The 18,703-nt window shown below is 38.9% G+C and overlaps 1 protein-coding gene and 1 pseudogene across 2 annotated transcripts; one reads left to right on the forward strand and one right to left on the reverse strand.

The window, feature by feature from the left end:
* Positions 1-190: 190 nt before the first annotated feature.
* LOC126584983 (rab escort protein 1-like) lies at positions 191-10,663 on the reverse strand. 2 transcript variants are annotated; one of them, XM_050249366.1, is made up of 10 exons: positions 10,523-10,663; positions 8,832-9,555; positions 8,214-8,330; positions 2,840-2,939; positions 2,320-2,355; positions 1,996-2,224; positions 1,825-1,903; positions 1,265-1,454; positions 875-955; positions 191-419 (listed from the first exon to the last, which is right to left on the reverse strand). In XM_050249366.1, exons 2-10 carry the CDS (start codon positions 9,551-9,553, stop codon positions 324-326), a joined length of 1,650 nt encoding a protein of 549 aa, XP_050105323.1. In that variant the 5' UTR covers positions 9,554-9,555; positions 10,523-10,663; the 3' UTR covers positions 191-323. The 2 variants fall into 2 exon arrangements, with proteins under 2 accessions (XP_050105323.1, XP_050105322.1); XM_050249365.1 differs by having other exon boundaries at positions 8,832-9,665; positions 10,523-10,657.
* A 550-nt stretch (positions 10,664-11,213) lies between these two features.
* LOC126584191 (protein DETOXIFICATION 46, chloroplastic-like) lies at positions 11,214-15,351 on the forward strand (annotated as a pseudogene).
* The last annotated feature ends 3,352 nt before the right edge of the window (positions 15,352-18,703 follow it).

The following is an 18,703-nucleotide window of genomic DNA, read 5'->3' on the forward strand; positions in this document are numbered from 1 at the left end:
AGCACCGTTTTTAGCTTCTCACACACCCCTCTTTATTTATCAAAATTGAATCAAATACAATGTCTAATTTTGTTTGTTTATAAGAGAAAAGCAAAGATTACACTTCATCTTAAGGAGTTTCTCTCTCATCATTTTGCTAAAAGCCGCTCATAGATATCAATAACGAACACGTCCTACGAAAGATGAGGGCTGTGCAAAATTTATACTGAAATATACAATTTGGGAACTACTTATTTTATAAAAGATCAAAAGTAAAAAAGATAATACAGTAAAGTACAGCACAGTAATACATGGGTCGATCCAATTCACTTACCAAACGAGCCCTAGTTCTCTAGAACAAGGCCACAATCATCCTCCAGACTACGAGCCGACGATGTCAGTGGAAAGAATTCTTCATCTGGATAAATCCTATGGAAAATCTGTCAAGTACAAGCATCAGAACCAAATTTTACATATCAGATTATGAAAGATAAACAAACCAAAAAAATTGACAGATACTCTATAAAACCTACTTTTTTTTTTCATTTTTAGCCCCTTTTCATTCCCAATTTTTTTGTGGGAAGCTGTCATCTTTCAGACACAACTGGCAAGACGTTTAAACACCCTCTTCTGGTCCAACACCAGAATTTCACAAAGGTGGGGGATGGGATCCCAGGGAGCGCCATATAACAAAGGAATAAAGCGTGATTCTACCATAGAGGTCCACAATAGACAGTAACCCCCTCCCCCAGCGGGAACACAACTTACAATTTTCATCGTATTATGTTCTCCAAAGAGAGGGTGTAGGAATAACCAAATAAGGGTCAACATCAGGCGATTATGGCAACAAGAAATTATGCATAATGAAACACGGGATGTTAATAAAAAGATATACCTCTGCAGTTGCATCGATCAGATCATTGTAGTTCAGGTTTCCATCTGGCATGGGAGTTGAGATGAAATATTCATGTTGATCCTGAAATCAAAGCGAATCAAAAAATTCCTGACAGGTAACACCTATATCAAGATTATACAAAGTCCACAGCCACATTTCAACAAGAAGCTCCCTATATATGAATGTAATTGCAGACTACTCGGATAGATATGGTTATTCAGATGTCTTTAATCTACATTATATGCGTTCCTCATTTTTCATTTTGACCCTGAATCATGGTGTCTCTATGTGCGGGTGGGGGCGTATCACTATTGAAGTGCATCATCGCCATGCGAGCAGAACTAATGAGAAAATAGTGCAAACTTATGAAGGTCAAGATGATTGGCATACCATGATCAGCTCCTGAATATACAACGTGCTCCATACTAAGGTTGGTTTTATTTCTGCGTCTTCACTGTGAACAGTGGAACCATGACGATTTCCAGAGACAGGAAGTGTAAGAAGAGCATTCAAGGCGGCATGCAGTGATCTTTTTCCTTGTTCGGCGTCATCACATAAAGCAGAAAAGTACAACATAAACCTGAACAAGAGAAGATAACAATGAAAAATTTAACAGATTCCTCATAAGAGTGAAGGCAGCCGCAGCATACATATGTATATCCAATCAAATAGGTAAGCAATAAGTATACCAACAAATACACAATGGTAGCGACCTGGTAAACGTTAGAAGTCGAATTCTATTTATGTGAACAATCCCAAAAGGGAGATAGAGTAATATCCATGACTGCATACGAGTTATATTCATTGATAACAATTAGCCACCCAATTTCGCTCACTTAAAGTCGTTAGTGCCAAGTAGTTAGCAATCCATATCAAGACTACAGAAACAAAGACTTGACCAATTTCATTTCAGCTGTGTTATTGTCTATAAAACATTGGCATAAACTTACATGCCCTTCGGACAAACCTCAGCCGAACTGCCAGCTATCTGGATAGCCCGGATTGAAGTACGTTGTTCAGGGTACAAAGCTAGCGAAGGAAAGAAAGAAAGAAAAAAAGCGATGGATTATGTTTGTTATTTTGAAGAATATCATAGTAACATGACCAATATAAAGTCTTACATCCAGGAGGATATACAAGAAAACAATTTAATATATCTGGCTTCATGGAACTGGTTGTAATACATATTCCCCTAGCCACCTTTCCTTTATCATCTTTTAGACTTGTGCTCAGATCAGGTGGAGATGAAGCTGGTGGCAATGGGAACTTGAAGGTTGGGTCCAAAACTAGATGATGACTAAACAAATCCTGACCTGTAGATAATCTAACACCTTTAGATTGCTCACTGTGCTGCAAAAGTCTCAACCAGTTACAAATATGAATTAGTTTGCAACTTTCAGGTACCAAAGATTCAATTTCAAACATAACTATTCTCAATCTCATACCTTGTCCATAAGTACCGAAACTGGAACTCGTTCAGCCTGCATGGTAGATATCTTAGGCATAAGTATGAACTAGTGCATGTGAACATAACTTCAAGGGCACATTTGGTACCTAAGATTGGAATGGACAGGTAACTCATAAAATGGTATTTTGAAGGTGGACCTACAATTTTGTTTTGAAGGGGCGATTAGTAATTCATCTTTTAACTTCAAGTTGGCCACAATCTTTCATTTATTCCTTAACACACTGGGTTGTCCATTCCAATCCAAATCCAAAACATTAAGGTAGCCCAATCAAGTACTTTTATAAAATACACGATACACAAATTTGGGAAATACAGAGACATGCAAAATTTCAAGACAGTAAAGAGCAAGTACTGAAAAAGACTAAATTAATGTATTGGCACAAAAATAAAAAAATAAATAAGCGTGCGCATAAATGAAGAAGTATGTACAGGCCAATAATGGTGTAGGATACTTTTTCCTTGAAAAATAAGTAACAGATACTTCCACTTGAACTTACATAAACGCAACCCTTAACAGCAGCACGGCGGCAAAAGGCGTATGATAAGTCCCCATGACCATACTTTGGATAAATCATAGCCTCGGGTGCATTAGTCAACCTAATAAGAAGAAGAACCCCTAAAGAACTTATTTAGGGCATACAAATGTACGTAGCTTCTTATAAATATATACGCGCTGTAAGTATTGAGATAAGATACATACTGAAACCATTAGTTGAAGTATGAAACATAACACATCAAAGAAAAAAACAAGTTCTCTTTTGAGATTTTATTCAATGAATTTGATGGGACTCCACCTATTTAAACTTCCTACTTGTTTCCCCTTCTAGAGAGATGAGCTTATCTTTCATAATCATTAAGTTGATTACTAAACAGTGTACAATTTCTCAGTTTTCTATTATTCACAAGCACAGCTCTTTCGTATCTATAAATAGATCATAGTTTATCTATGTTGATGCACAAAACCGGAGGTCTTGGAACAACGTAAATCCGACCGTGAATCTGCATGAAATGTAAATAACACAAGATGTATCGTGGTTCACCCCAATGTTTGGGCTACGTCCACACTGATTGTTGTATTTATCTGTTTGTGAGGGAGAGAGATGGAGAGAGCTTCTGAGGGTGAGAGAGCCCTTCCATGGCCTAAGAAATTGGCCTCCCTTAATTGTGAGGGTGAGAAGTCATTTTATAGAATAAGGGCTCCTCACTTATTACATATTTGCCCCTTCCTTTATTACATAATTACATTTAAGTCCCTCGAGTATTTGTACGAGATCTAAATACGGAGGCCCTAAGAACAGTAGTCCCCCAAGTCTTCAGTCAAGAGAGTCTTTTGGCTGGAGACTTGAAATTCAGTCCATGTATGGGCCGAATTAACTAGATGCTGTCTTGAACTGATGCTCGATATGAGGCAATGCTCAATCTGAAATGATGCTCAACTAGAAGTAGCACACGCTGCAAGGCTGCTCGGCTCGTGGCTTATGTTGACTTGGTTGGCTTGGCTTGTGACGTTTGAAGGTGAGGGAGTCTCTTTTATAGAATAAGGGATCACTCCTCAATACATGAATGATGGCCTAGAATTGATGCTCTCTAATGATGGTGAGGGAGTCCCTTTTATAAAATAAGGGCTCGCTCCTCAATACATAAGTGATGGGCTAAGTCCCCCAAGTATTTTTCATGAGTGCTCTCTAATGAAAGTGAGGGAGTCCCTTTTATAGAATAAGGGCTCGCTCCTCAGTACATAGATAATGGACTAAGTCCCCCAAGTATTTTCATGAGGCCCAGTTGAGGCCCAATATATGGTACATAATGTAATCCCCCAAGTCCTCGGTCAATAGAGTCTGTTAGCTAGAGACTTCAAATTGAATCCATGTATAGGCCAAAGTGGCGGTTGTTCGGAGGCGGTATTTGTATACCCTGCACTGAAGCTTTGTAGGTGAAGCTTTGCAAGTGAAGCTTTGAAGCTAGAGCTCTGTAAATAAAGCTTTTAAAGCTAGAGCTTTTCTAAATGAAGCTTTTGAAGCTAATTGACATGAGTGATGCTCATGAATGTTTATGTTGATTGACATGAGTGATGCTCATGAATGTTTATGTATGATTGATATGAGTGATACTCATGAATGTTTATATATGAATGACATGAGTAATGCTCATGTATAGTTTGGAGTGCTTGGCGTACTTTTGATCACCTGGTTGGTGGCATGAAGGAGAGTACGGGTTGTACATTTCATCACCTGGTTGGTGGCACGAATGGCTAGTTGCCAAATGATATTAGAGTACGGGTTGTACATTTCATCACCTGGTTGGTAGTAATAGCGGCAAGTTGCCGAATAAATTTTGGAGTACTGGGCGTACTTTTGATCACCTGGTTGGTGGTAATAGCGGCAGGTTGCCGAATTATTTTTGGAGTACTGGACGTACTTTTGGTCACCTGGTTGGTGATAATAGAGGGCCTGACTCTTTTGAGCATATGGGTCTTCGCCCTCCACATGACATTCCAGCCCATTATTTTGGGCTTGCCCTTTTTTTTTTTTTTAATTAACCTCTGATGGGGTTTATACATATTACCCTCTGATGGGATTTATACAGATGTCTCTAAAAGATAATAAAAATAAATTACATCATTTTGATGGGGTGTTTATTCCTTACTTTTGCAGTGTCCTCATGTGCTTCCTTCTCTTTTCACTTTCTTTTTCTTTTTCTGCGTAGGTGCAGTAGATTTTGATCTAAATCTGCCAACAGCATTGTTTCTGTCAGGGTTTTTGCTTTTCTTCTTTGTGAGCACATGACCACATTTTCTTTTTCTTTTGCATTGTCTCCCATGTGCTCTCAAGGAGAGCCTCCCTTTTCTTTTTCTTTTTCTTTTGCACCTCTGTTTCTTTCCACCTCCATTTCTCGACATCTTTTGCTTTTTCTTTTCTTTTTCTGCTGCCTTGATGGTTGTAATTCCACTTGCATACATGAAAACGAGTTGGCGTGGGCGTCGGTTCCAGTTCCCTCGTCGGAGACGACACCTTTCCGCAAATTCCATCATTCACTCTAGATGAAAATATCAAGAGAGGAGCGTGTCCCACCTTCCGACAATAAAATTTTCCAGCTTGGCATGCAGATATATCAGGCCCGTCGGTGCCGTCAGGGCAATCGCAGAAGTCGTCATTGAGCTGAGTCCTGCTGAATTTCTTCTCAACGTCCATAGATCACATCTCTGACTCCGTAGTTGACTCAATTGAACCATGAGCTGGCTGAACAGACATATCTCGCGGTGTCCACGACGGTGCCGATCCGATTTATTCTTAAATGGTAGTTTCAATAAATCAAAAGGAATAAGATACCGGGAGTCATCACTTCAATCATTGCTTCCATTATCTTCAAACTCTTCTCTACTTCTCGAATTTGTGCAGGAAATAATGATCTTCAAACTCGGCAGCAAAGACGCATTGGGAAATCCTGAGAAGAAAACCAGTCAAAGTCCCAGGAGTCCCAGGAAAAATCCCTCATTTGATTATTCCTCTTAAAACCCATAAAATGTATCAGATTCTTACTGGGTCAGATAAAAAAAACCCCATCTTTACTGGGTCAGAGAAACAAAAAAACAAAAACCCATCTTTACTGGATTAAGTGCAACTTTTGGGCCAGCTTGTTCTTTGTCTTCGTCTAGATAAGCCAAATCCGGCGAGGAATAGTATCCGGCGAGGAATAGTAGCAGAGGTAGGAGATTCAACGGAATACGAAAGCTGGACTTCGATTAGCCTCGGAACGAGCTGCTGAAAGCGATCGGCGCCGCCTTGGAAAGCCTCTTGAAAAAGCCAAGCGCATTTTCCCGGACCGGCTTGGCAGCCTGGTCACAGGATTCGAAGACAAAGAGGAAGAAAATGGTGGGTCCAACTTGGTGTTCGAGTCGGGCGAGGAGCTGGAGACGATTCTGCCAAATGGGTTCGGGTTCGGATCCGGCAGAGAAAGAGATTGACGAAGACGATGAGGATTTTGATGATGAGAGGGTGGATAGGGAATCGGATTTGAGGGTCCGGCAGAGACCCGAAATGGAGTGACAAGAACTGCGTGACACAGTAAGCGGATCAATACCACTATCTGTGAACTCCTCCACAGTTTCTTCCATCAATTGGATCTGCTCTGCGATTCTCGGAACCAAAGCACTCTCGAACTGAAGAATCTACGGAGCGGCTTTCTCGATCCCGTCTGATAAGTTTCGAGTCCTGCAAGAGCCGAATGGGGATCGAAAAATGTTTGAGGGCTTGAGCTTGAATCGGTTTTGCATTGCACTTGCAGAGAGCTATGGAGAAGGAGAACTGAATTTCTAGAGAGAGTGAGCTGGGGGAGGTTGGTTCAATTTTGGGTTTTCTGTGGAGATCAAGAAAGGGGGTGTCTTGAGAGATTTAGGCCCCGTTTGGGATTGAGGTGTTTTTAAAAAAAGCTACTGTGAAAAAAAGCTGAGGTTCATTTTTGTGTTTGGCAAACTGAAAAAAAAGGGCTTATTTTGGAAGCTGCTGTAAGAATAAGCTGAAAATCAAAGGAAAAGCTGAAGCTGCTATTTGCTGCTTTGAAAAAAAGCCAGTTTTTTCAAAGCACATGGAGCTACAGTGCTCCTTTAATGAAAAGACACACTATCATCCTGCTTTTTTTTTCAAAAGCACTTTCACAAAAAAGTTTACCAAACACTCTACTAGCTTTATTTCACAGCCGCTTATTCTCACAGCACAGCCGCTTATTCTCACAGCAGCTTTTTTTCAAAGCACAGCAATACCAAACCAGCCCTTAGCCCCAGTTTGGGGTTGAGGTGATTTAAAAAAAAGCTCATATGAAAAAAAGCTGGGAGTATTTTTGGTGTTTGGTAAACTTAAAAAAAATGGCTTATTTTGGAAGCTGCTGTGAGAATAAGCTGAAATCAAAGGAAAAAGCTGAAGCTGCAATTTGTAGCTTTGGAAAACTGGCTTTTTTTCAAAGCACACAGAACTACAGTGCTCCTTTAATAAAAAGACCCACTATCAAACTGCTTTTTTTTCCAAAAGCACTTTTACAAAAAAGTTTACCAAACACTCTGCTGATTTATTTCACAGCCGTTTATTCTCAGCACAGCCGCTTATTCTCACAGCAGCTTTTTTTCAAAGCACAGTAATACCAAACCAGCCCTTAGTGGATTTGTCTCTCACACTTCAGTTCTCTGAATTTCTGCCCAAAAAGTAGAGAGAGAGGGGGAAAGAATGTGACTGTTTCCATCAATGCTGCCGCTGAAGCGGAAGACATAGGTTTTGCAGTGATTGTCTAGGTGTTTGGTTATTGGGTTTCTGCAAATTCACAGCAGAAGTGAAAAATTGAGAGAGAATCGACATAGCTTTTCATGTCGGTTCCCACATACGGCGTCAAGTGTTGATGCACAAAACCGAAGGTCTTGGAACAACGTAAATTCGACCGTGAATCTGCATGAAATGTAAATAACACAAGATGTATCATGGTTCACCCCAATGTTTGACCTACGTCCACACTGATTGTTGTATTTATCTGTTTGTGAGGGAGAGAGATGGAGAGAGCTTCTGAGGGTGAGAGAGCCCTTCCATGGCCTAAGAAATTGGCCTCCCTTAATTGTGAGGGTGATGAGTCCTTTTATAGAATAAGGGTTCTTCACTTATTACATATTTGTCCATTCCTTTATTACATAATTACATTTAAGTCCTCCGAGTATTTGTACGGGATCTAAATACGAAGACCCTAAGTATGGTATAAACAATCTAAAACATAACACATTTGATGGTATCAATACTGTATAGAACCAGGTTAAGAATCACTAGAATAATACTACCTAAAATTTAAAAATCCTACGATAGCTGGTGAATACCAAATAGAAGGGACATAACTAACCTCGATTTCTGGTAGAGTGCTAAGCGCTCTATCCCTTCTCTTGTTTTAAGTATGCTTTTACAAAATTCCAAGTTGTCTTGATCATAGTCTACCATGGCAATGGCATATAGAATAATCCTACACACGAAAAGATGACACAAATTCTCAGCATATTGAAGATTAAAAGTATTCCGGAAGGACTACAAACTAACATGAATAATCAGACAAACTGATGCGGTGATTGTTAATATTGTTTACCCATAAATGTCATAAGTAGAAAAAACTTGAAGCTATTACATTCCTTCCTAGAGAAACGAGATGAAGGAACATAAAAAAAAAAACGAATATTTTGTTCTGGTGTAGAGCATAAAGGCAAACAATTATTTGTAGAAAAACACAAAACATAGTTCATAAATCAACTCTTTAAAAAACAGCAAAGAGTGGCAAGGGTATCATATGAATGCTTAAACAGCAAATAACAAACGCTCAATGGTAAAAAGTTAAAAAATAAAATATCCAAAAAATTAAGAGCACTTCTACCAAGACAATTAGGAACATAAATATTCTGATGAAAAAAAAAATATTAGAATCATAGAATTCATAATAAAAATAAATAGAGGCAGGGATTGTGATTCATACGATTTTATTTTGTGTGGCAACTGCATTCTCTTTAAGAAGTCAACAAAGGGGCTCTCCAAATCTTCCTCCAAAATTTTGGAACTCTCGCTATTTTGACTCCCTTCGTCACCGCCATCAGAGGCTGCCAAGTGCTGCCAAACAAGCTTGAAAAACTTCATTAATTTGTTCTTCTCTATAAGGCTTAGGCTCTTGCCCTTAAATATTGCTCCTCGAGAATCCGGAACATTCCATAACTGCCCTTTCCCATCAAGAATGAAGTTCGCATCAATGCTCTTAACTTGGTGATACACACCCGATTTCAAAATAAGGTCAATGGCTTTGTCAGCACAAAAGAAAACCCTAGGCCCGCCAAGATCAATGGTGAATCTTTCGGGGTGATGTTTTGCAAGGATTTCAGGGGCATAGGTGGCAATCTCGATGTTGGAGTATAACAACTGGGGGTTGAGGTCCAAAACGGTGTAGTCATGGTCAATACTTGTAGGGGTCATATTGGCGCTGGCAGTAGAGGATGGGGTAGCATGGGAATGTATGAAGGAGGTGAAATCATTGAGATGAAGAGAGGCAAAGTGACTGCCATAAGAGTTGTGAGGGTCAAGCTGGATGACAGTTTTTCCGGCAGCAGAAGCTGCGGCAGCAATTACTGATCCAGGGAGACCCGTTCCAATAATAATAAGGTCAAATGTAGCGGGTTCGATGGGATCATCAGAAGAAAATGTTCTCATGGCTGTGTGAAAACGTTTCAAACTTGCAAGAGTCAACTAAAAGTCCCGCCTTTGCAAGGACTAACAGCAGGAGTGTCTCAGCACACTAAAATGCACAATATAAGCAAACCACCTATAAAATATAAAAATAATTATTATAGACCAAATAAAAAGAACGCTCAATGCTAATAATACTGTTGGAGAACAAGCACATATATTTTTGAAAAGTACAAGGGCGAGCCTTAGAGCAACGGAAATGTTGTTCTTTTGTGACCAAAAGGTCACGGGTTCAAGTCGTGAAGACGGCCGCTTTGCAAAGAGGTTGCATACAATAGATGTCCTCCCGGTGACACTTGCAAAGCGGGGAGCCTTGTTGGCTTGATCGCCTTTTTACTTTTGGGTACTAATCAGGCACGTCTTTGACTCTCGGGATTTGAAAATGGGGTGGGCTGAACTTTTAAGCCAATTTTCCCAAGTAGAAAGTTTGCTTTTATGACATTTTCCAAATTGTCCCAGTTCATAAAATTTCAGTAACACAACCAAAAAGCTGCAATCTGTAACCAAGATCAATCTAGTAACACTACTAAAAACCCGAAATCTGCCCACAAAATAGATGATGACAGCATCTACAACTACGGGAATCGTCATTAAGCGTCATCAGTTGCCTTTCCTCAAGCCAACACAATGACATGACTTTTTTGATAATCCAATATCCTATCATATTTCATCACAACTGAACTGAATGAACAAAACTCTCAGTATATAGACCCCTTCAAACATTCGATTAAACACCATGATATTATACACTTTACGTAAATTTCACAAACCTTAACGCTAGAGTAAACATCAGCTAAAACCCTAATTCCTAAATCAGTACCTAATAAATCTCAGAAATTATTGCAAGAAAAAAAATATAAGAGTAGAAGAAGAGGAGGAAAAGGAAAGAGGAAGAAAGAAAATAGAGAGAGGGCGCAGAAGAAGACGACTTACATATGGAAGGGTCGGATTGAATAGAAGAAATTCAGCAAATCAGTCTCAGAAAGCAGAGTCCTCGATTCTTACCAAAAATCATACAACGGCGGTAAAGAGAAGAAGAAAGATGGAGGGAATAAAAAGGGAAATTGGGTTCAGGCCCGTAAGGATGGCACGGTTTGATTCAATGCGGTTTTTTGAAATTGAAACTTTTTACGGTTTGATTAGATGGGATTTTGAAATTAAAATTGAAATGAAACTAAATCGTTTGGTTCGGTTCGGTGTGATTTTAAATGATTTTAGTTCAATTTCAAATCATTTATATACAAAATGAAAAAAAAATCTCTTTACCTTCCTCTCTCTCCCCCTAAATAACATTAGTATTATAAAGAAAAAATTGTTGTAGAATTAGTGGGTGAATGCCGACTCAAAGAAATAAAAACTTAGGAATACTATTTGATACTTTCAAAAGTATCATCATTGTATTTGGATGGTTGTAGTTACGGAAGTTGCTCTATAAATAGAGCATTATGTGTTGTATTTACCCTCAAACCTGAGTGGCTATTATGTTATTTAGCCTTAATCAAATTAAAGCCTAAAAAGGTTTACCAACCCTTTTAAGTCGAGAGTCAACAACCACCACAAACTTTTTGGCCTCGGTCGTTTCCTCCGTTTTCTTTTTTCGCGCCAGAGACTTTCCTGCCCAATTTTCCCGGAAGATAAAAAACGAAAATGCAAACCAAAACCCCGATAGCTCACCCTCCTCACTCTCCCCTCCTCCAAAACCCTACTCCCAACGCTCTTTCTCAGCCTTCTCTCTCCTTCACCACTCCATCTCTCTCTTTCCCGCCACGCTTTCACCACACACCTACACTTCGCCTCCCATGGCTACGCTCACCCGCGCCATTACGCCGTCGTAATCGGTTCTCAACCGCCAGCAATGCCGAAACACCTGGAGTTCGCAGCTCAGACGATGGAGGGGACGATGATGCTTCGGTGTCTGCGGAGGAAGTTGTGGAGGTTAAGAAAGAAGTGCTGGAGAGTCAGAATCTGTGGAATCGGATGAAGGAGATTGCAGTGTTTACAGGACCCGCCACCGGGCTTTGGCTGTGAGGCCCACTTATGAGTCTCATCAACACCGTCGTCATCGGTCAGGGAAGCTCCATGGAGCTTGCTGCCTTGGGTACTTAGCTCTAATTTACTTTGATTTGATTGTTAATTTATACTTTTGTAAATTGTAATTGTGTTACTCTGTTTTACTATTTTGTGTGCAGGCCCGGGAACTGTGATGTGTGATTATATGAGTTATGTGTTCATGTTCCTTTCAATTGCAACTTCAAACATGGTTGCCACTGCGCTTGCTAGGCGGGTTAGTTTCTCGTTCCATCTTGGATATATATGCAGGCTTTCGTTGGTAACAAATGAGTTTGCCATGAATATTTTTTATTTGGTATTTTTGCATCACATTGATTCACAGATTTCTTAGGCAAACAATGCAACTTGAAAGGAATTAGAATTATAATATCACTCATCGAATGTAAAAACTTGTTCCGGTTGCTGAGCAAAATGAGATATTTTCCCCTGGATTAGGTTAGGTTTTATGAGATCAATCATTAACTTGTTCTTAAAAAACAGATGCTATGGAATTTTTGCTATTGTTTTTTATATTACTTGAAGAGAGGCCATCCTGGATTGAGGATAGCTTTCTTGTTGTCAGTGGTTGACATTTCGGCATGTCCTTAGGAAGGTTTCTAGACATGAGATAGTGCAGAACACCTAAGTTCTATAAGCATGAGTCATGTTGCTGATATATAGTTGTCTTTCCAAGACAAAGAAATCCAGGGAGGTATAGTCTTTTGTGAAAATGGATGCAACTAAACAGCCGTAGTTAGGTGGGCATGAATGATGCACATTGGACGGGTAGTCTTTTGCTCAAACATGTATTTGAATCTTTTTTGAAATGTCATTGCAGGGCTTCTTTAGTTAAACACATACAATGATAGTTGATGACTTGCTTGTGAGAATGGGCATGCATCAGTTTTTGTTGTGTGTCTTGTTCAACTGTTACTTTTTATGTTCATGCACTGTCAGTATGTACATTTGTTAATTGTAATAGACAACATTTATTGCTTTGGCATAAAACCATGTATTCTTTCTCTCTTCTTTCATCTTTATTTTTCCGAGAGAAAAAAAATTCTATTCTGTATACTTGGGAATGCTCTTGCTGGATTCATTTGCTACTTCAATCACTATTTTCCATGACTTTTACTGTATTTTTTTTACTTCTTAGAATTGGTGCAGGATAAAAGTGAATAAAAGTGAAGTGCAACATCAGATATCTATTTTGCTCTTTGATGGATTGGCCAGTGGCTTCTTAATGCTTTTATTTACAAGATTCTTTGGTTCATGGGCACTAACTGGTAATAAGGACTGGTACATATTTTAAATATCGCTTGATTGTTTTTTCTTTTTAAGTACTGCATCTTAGAAAATAGTACATAGCAAGAGTTTTCTGAGTTTGCAAAACTAGCATAGAATCATAGACGATTATCGACTAATGCAATTTCTGGCCTTTTCAGCTTTTACTGGATCAAAGAATGCGGATATTATTCATGCAGCAAATACATATGTTCATGTTTATTTCCTTCTTCTTTTTTCTTTTAATCGTTTATTTCCTTCAATGGATGATCATTTAACATATCTTTCTACTTCATGTTCTTCTACAAGTAGAAGAATCCCCGCGTTGAATTTCTTTAAATGTTTTGTAATCTAACAGAATATTTTCTGTTGGCAGATACGAGTATTGGCATGGCCTGCACTTCTTGTTGGTTGGGTTGCTCAGAGTGCAAGGTTACTATATCTCTACCCATGGATTATCTACAGCATACATTTCTAACCGTTTATAGATATAGACGTAAATCTGTAATCATAGAAGCTCCAGTTGTCCTGTTTGTTCAAACAATTAGCGACTTCGCTATGTAATGTATCTGTTAACGGCCTTAATATCTTTTTAACACAGGTGATATTGATTTTATAAGGTGAGTGCTGAGAAGAATTTACAGTCGGAGAAAAAAAAATTGGCATGGTATAGGAATTGAAAAATCAAATTCTGCTAAGTTAATATAATTTAATTTATGAATTTACATATCAGAAACAAGTATGAGACGAGCATTCTCGATTTGACCTTTTACTTTGACTTGTCACTTTTTTTTTTTTTTTTTTTTTTGCCTAAGGGAAGGTCATCTCTAGCAAGAAATTTGAATGCCAAGGGGTAATGAGCTTGTGACCAGCTGTTCATTCAATATCTGATTTTCTGAATCTGTTTCCCAGTCTTGGCATGAAAGATTCCTGGGGTCCTTTGAAGGCATTGGCTGTAGCCAGTGCCGTAAATGGAGTTGGTGATGTGCTCTTGTGCAGCTTTTTAGGCTATGGTATTGCTGGTGCGGCATGGGCAACAATGGTGTCACAGGTTTGAATATTTTATCATATGTTCTTAACAAATTAATTTCTTTTTTCATTGCTACTGACCAGTATGGTTTCAATATTCCTATCATAGCTTTGTAGAAGCATTAACTTGCTTTCCACAACTATTGACTGGTTTTTTTTAGGTTGTTGCAGGATATATGATGACTGAAGCTCTCAACAAGAAAGGATACAATGCCTATGTCATCTCTGTTCCCTCGTCCAAGGAACTTCTAACAGTACTTGGACTTGCTGCTCCTGTACTTATTAAAATGATATCAAAGGTTATAGTTTACTCAATTAGATTTCTTTATCTAGTTTCATGTGAATTTGTCATCATTTATACTCTTGAACTCACCCTCAAATTGATAAGGGGCAATTTTGAACTGGTACTCCAAAATTCTTGGATGCTGATGCTCTCCTGAAGAACAACTAGAAATATTAGTCTGCTTTAACAACTTAGTTATCAAGTGATACAACTAGATGGCATTATGTGTCTTCACAACTCAAAGACATCATAGAGACGTTTGTTCAGAAATGTGACTACGTGGATATGACAAAGCGAAGCTTGTCGAAAAAATGAAACAAAATTCTCTTTTCTAGAAGAAGATTGGGTCTCAAAGAGTCAAAAATCAATGCGCTGATACCATGATGAGAAAGGAAGAAGAAAGATGCTGTAATCACAGAAGGATTTAAAGAGAGTACAACCTAAGCATAATAGTAATCTAAACAACCACCAAATCAGTTAATTCAGGAAAACACTGTTAGGAATATAATAGGACCATCAACTAGTTCTGTATGTGATTAAAGCCTTATCCTTACTTAGCTGTTAAGCTAATTGTACCTATTTATATTGTATTGTACTCATTCAGTTGAATGTAATGAAATCATTATATTCAATCATTTCTCTCTCTATATTTCTTTCTCTCTCTATCTTTAACTTTTCTCTCTCAGAGTCATGAGTTTCTACATGGTATCTTCGCTGTTGTCTAACGACCTAGATCCACCGCTTCCGTCTTCTTGAATTTTCTCACTCTTTCTCTTCTCCCAAACAGATCTTATCTGCCCTAATTTCTTCAATTTCTTGAATTTTCTCCTCCAATCTTGATCTTTTGATGGCAAATGTTGTACATTCTGCGAATTCTTCATCAGCGGCTGCTTCTTCTGGTTCTCATGTCGAGGTTCCAAATCCGTCAATTCAGTCTCTCTCTTCGATCACAGTTCAAAATATTACTGGTATGGTTGCAACGAAACTCAATCGTCACAACTACATCACCTGGCACCGTTTCTTCCTCCCTGTTCTGAAACGATTCAAGCTTTTAGGGCTTGTCAATGGCACTGATGTGTGTCCTCTTCAATTTGTAACTGATTCGTCTGGATCTTAAGTCTCTAATCCAGCATATGAGACTTGGTGCGATCGTGATCAAATTCTGATGATCTGGATCAATTCGACACTATCTGAAGATCTCCTTCCATTAACGGTTGGCATGGATGATTCCAGATCTCTATGGCAATCTCTCGAGCGTCGATTTTCTGGTGCATCTCGCACTCACATTCATAGCTTACGCTCGAAGATTCAGACTATCCAGAAAGGAGACTCTTCGATGACCGATTATCTCCACTCTCTCAAAGAGATCTCTGATAAACTTGCTTATGCTGGTGAACCGATCTCTGACTCCGATCTTGTGGCCTACATACTCTCTAGTCTCTCCACTGAGTATGAATCATTTGTTGATTCTATTGAAACAAGATCTGAATTTGTTAATCCTAATGAGTTGCATGGATTACTCTTAAGTAAGGAGATTTCTCTTCGGAAACGCAAAACCAGAGAACCTTCTTCTTCTTCAACACCATTTCATGCTTATACGGCTCAACAAAGTTTTTCTGGTTCCAACCATTACAGAGGTAATTCACGTGGTCGTTTTCAGAATAATAATCGATATACTTCAAATCAAAATTTTGGAGGCAATCGTAACTACAACACCAACTCTACTAGTCTTCTTGGACCTGGACGTAATTCAAGATCCACATTTTCTGGTCAAACCTTCAGCAATTACTCTTCTGGGAGATCTCTTCAATGTCAATTATGTCTTAAATATGGCCATGAAGCTCTCAATTGTGAGAAACTCCTTCAGTTTGCATCTCAAAGATCAAACATTGGACCTCCTGTTGGCATGACTGCTGCTACTTCTCCTCAACCGAGCTATTGGTTAACTGACAGTGGAGCTTCTCATCATGTGATACTTGATCCATCTTCTCTTAATTCTGCCATTCCCTACACTGGTAATGATCAGCTGTTTGTTGGTAATGGAAAAGGTTTGTTCATTTCTCATACTGGATATGCGTTAATTCGTACTTCCAATGCTACTTTTAAACTCAATGATGTGCTGTTAGTTCCACAAGCCTTACATAACCTGTTATCAGTTTACAAATTTGTCTATGATAATTGGGCTTCTGTGATCTTTGATCCATTTGGATTCTATATAAAGGACCTAAGCACTGGGAAGATGCTTTTCCGGGGCCTCTGTGAATGTGGCTTATATCCTTTCTACTAGAATGCATCCAATGGTACTTCTAGAATTGCACTATCTCCTAAGGCATTGATGATAGCAAAGGCAGATGTTCATATCTGGCATAAAAGACTCGGACATCCATCGAGCTTAGTATTACAAAATGTTGTAAATAAAAATCAGCTCCCTGTTATTGGTTCTATCAATTCCGGGTCCATTTGTACTGAGTGTAAGATAGGGAAGGCTGCTAGATTACCATTTTCTACTTTGCCTTGTACCTCCACTAGGCCATTTCACTTACTGCATATAGATGTTTGGGGTCATTCTCCCATTCTTTCATGTACTGGTTACAAGTACTACCTCATTTTGGTAGATAACTATACTAAATACAGCTGGTTATATCCTATAGTTTATAAATCTGATGTCTACTCAGTTTTCAAGACTTTTGTTCTCAAAGTTTAAAATTTCTTTTCCTATAAGATACAATGTCTCAGGTCAGATTTAAAGGGTGAGTTCTTAAGCAAGAATTTTCAGAATTTTCTCAATGACCAGGGTATTACACATCAGTTAAGTTGTCCCCATACACCTGAACAAAACGACTGTGCAGAAAGGAAGCATTGGCATGTTGTTGAAATGGGTCGGACTCTTCTTTTTCAGAGTGGTTTGGCATCAAAATTTTGGGTAGAGGCTTTTCAAACTACTTTCTACATCATCAATAGACAACCTTATCAATCCTCTTTTACTAGTCATTGGGAAAAACGTTTCAATGCCATTCCTCAGTATCATACTCTTAAAGCTTTTGGATGTGCTTGCTATCCATGGTTGCAGCCCTACTTATCTAATAAACTTGATCCAAAGAGCAAGTTGTGTATCTTTCTCGGGTATAGTCTCAATCATTGTGGTTATCGTTGTTTTGATCCTGTGGCTAATAAAGTTTATATCTCAAGGCATGTTACTTTTGATGAACACTTGTTTCCTTTTAAGCAAGGCATGTTTTCTGCCTCTTCTGCACCACAAGTTGCTTCATCTCTCAGCTCTTCTTCTATTACTGTAACCATTCCAGTCTCTTCTTCAACAAGTACTTCACCGATTACGTCACAGATTGCTAGTCATGATAGTTCATCACAACTTCAAACTTCTTCTATCCCTGCTAGCCATTCTTCTTCCACATATGACACTTCACAAATTCACACAAGTGGCTCTACTTCTCATCCGTCTACTCAATTTCTGCCCTCAGCCTCTACATCTACACCTGTACTTGTACCTGCTCCTGTTATCCATAACTCCCATCCCATGATTACAAGGGCTAAGGCTGGAATTCACAAACCAAAGGTTTTCACAGCAACCAAACATGCCCTTCCCGCCTCTGTTGATCCCCTGACTTGTCTTCCTTCCACACCTACAACCTTTTTACAAGCTTCCAAGAATCCAAACTGGATGAAAGCCATAGAGGTTGAGTTTCATGCTTTGCAATTAACTAGAACTTGGGATTTGATTCATTTTCATCCTAGTTTGAACTTGGTCGGTTGTAAGTGGGTGTTTAGACTCAAGCTTAATCCAGATGGCTCCATTGAACGGTATAAGGCCCGTCTTGTAGCTAAAGGGTTTCATCAACAAGAGGGTCTTGATTTCTCCAAGACATTTAGTCCTGTTGCTAAGCCTACTACTATTAGAATTCTCTTATCCATTGTTGTCTCTTATGACTGGTTTGTACATCAGCTTGATGTCAGTAATGCATTTTTGCATGGTACATTAAATGAGGATGTCTACATGGTCCAGCCTCCTGGCTTTGTTGATCAGTCTAAACCTCAACATGTATGCAAACTCAACCGGTCTCTCTATGGTTTAAAACATGTGCCTTGGGCCAGGTATGACGCATTTCACAAGGCCATCATCTCATTGGGTTTCTCATTTTCCTACTCTGACACCAGTTTGTTTATCAAAAAGGATTCTACCATTACTTTCATCTTAGTCTATGTTGATGATATCATCATCACTGGTAGTTCTAGCACAGTTTGTCAGTCCATTATTGCTCAGTTACAAACTATGTTTCATGTGAAAGACTTGGGTGATATTCACTACTTTCTTGGCATTGAGGTTCACAGGTCTATGAAGGGTTTATTTCTACATCAGTCTAAATATGCACTTAATTTGTTAAAGAAAACTGATATGATTGGTGTCAAGCCTTGCTCCACTCTTGTTGGTTCTGTTAAATTGGATCACTCTG

Source organism: Malus sylvestris, chromosome 10, assembly GCF_916048215.2.
Source record: "Malus sylvestris chromosome 10, drMalSylv7.2, whole genome shotgun sequence".
Taxonomy (NCBI): domain Eukaryota; kingdom Viridiplantae; phylum Streptophyta; class Magnoliopsida; order Rosales; family Rosaceae; genus Malus; species Malus sylvestris.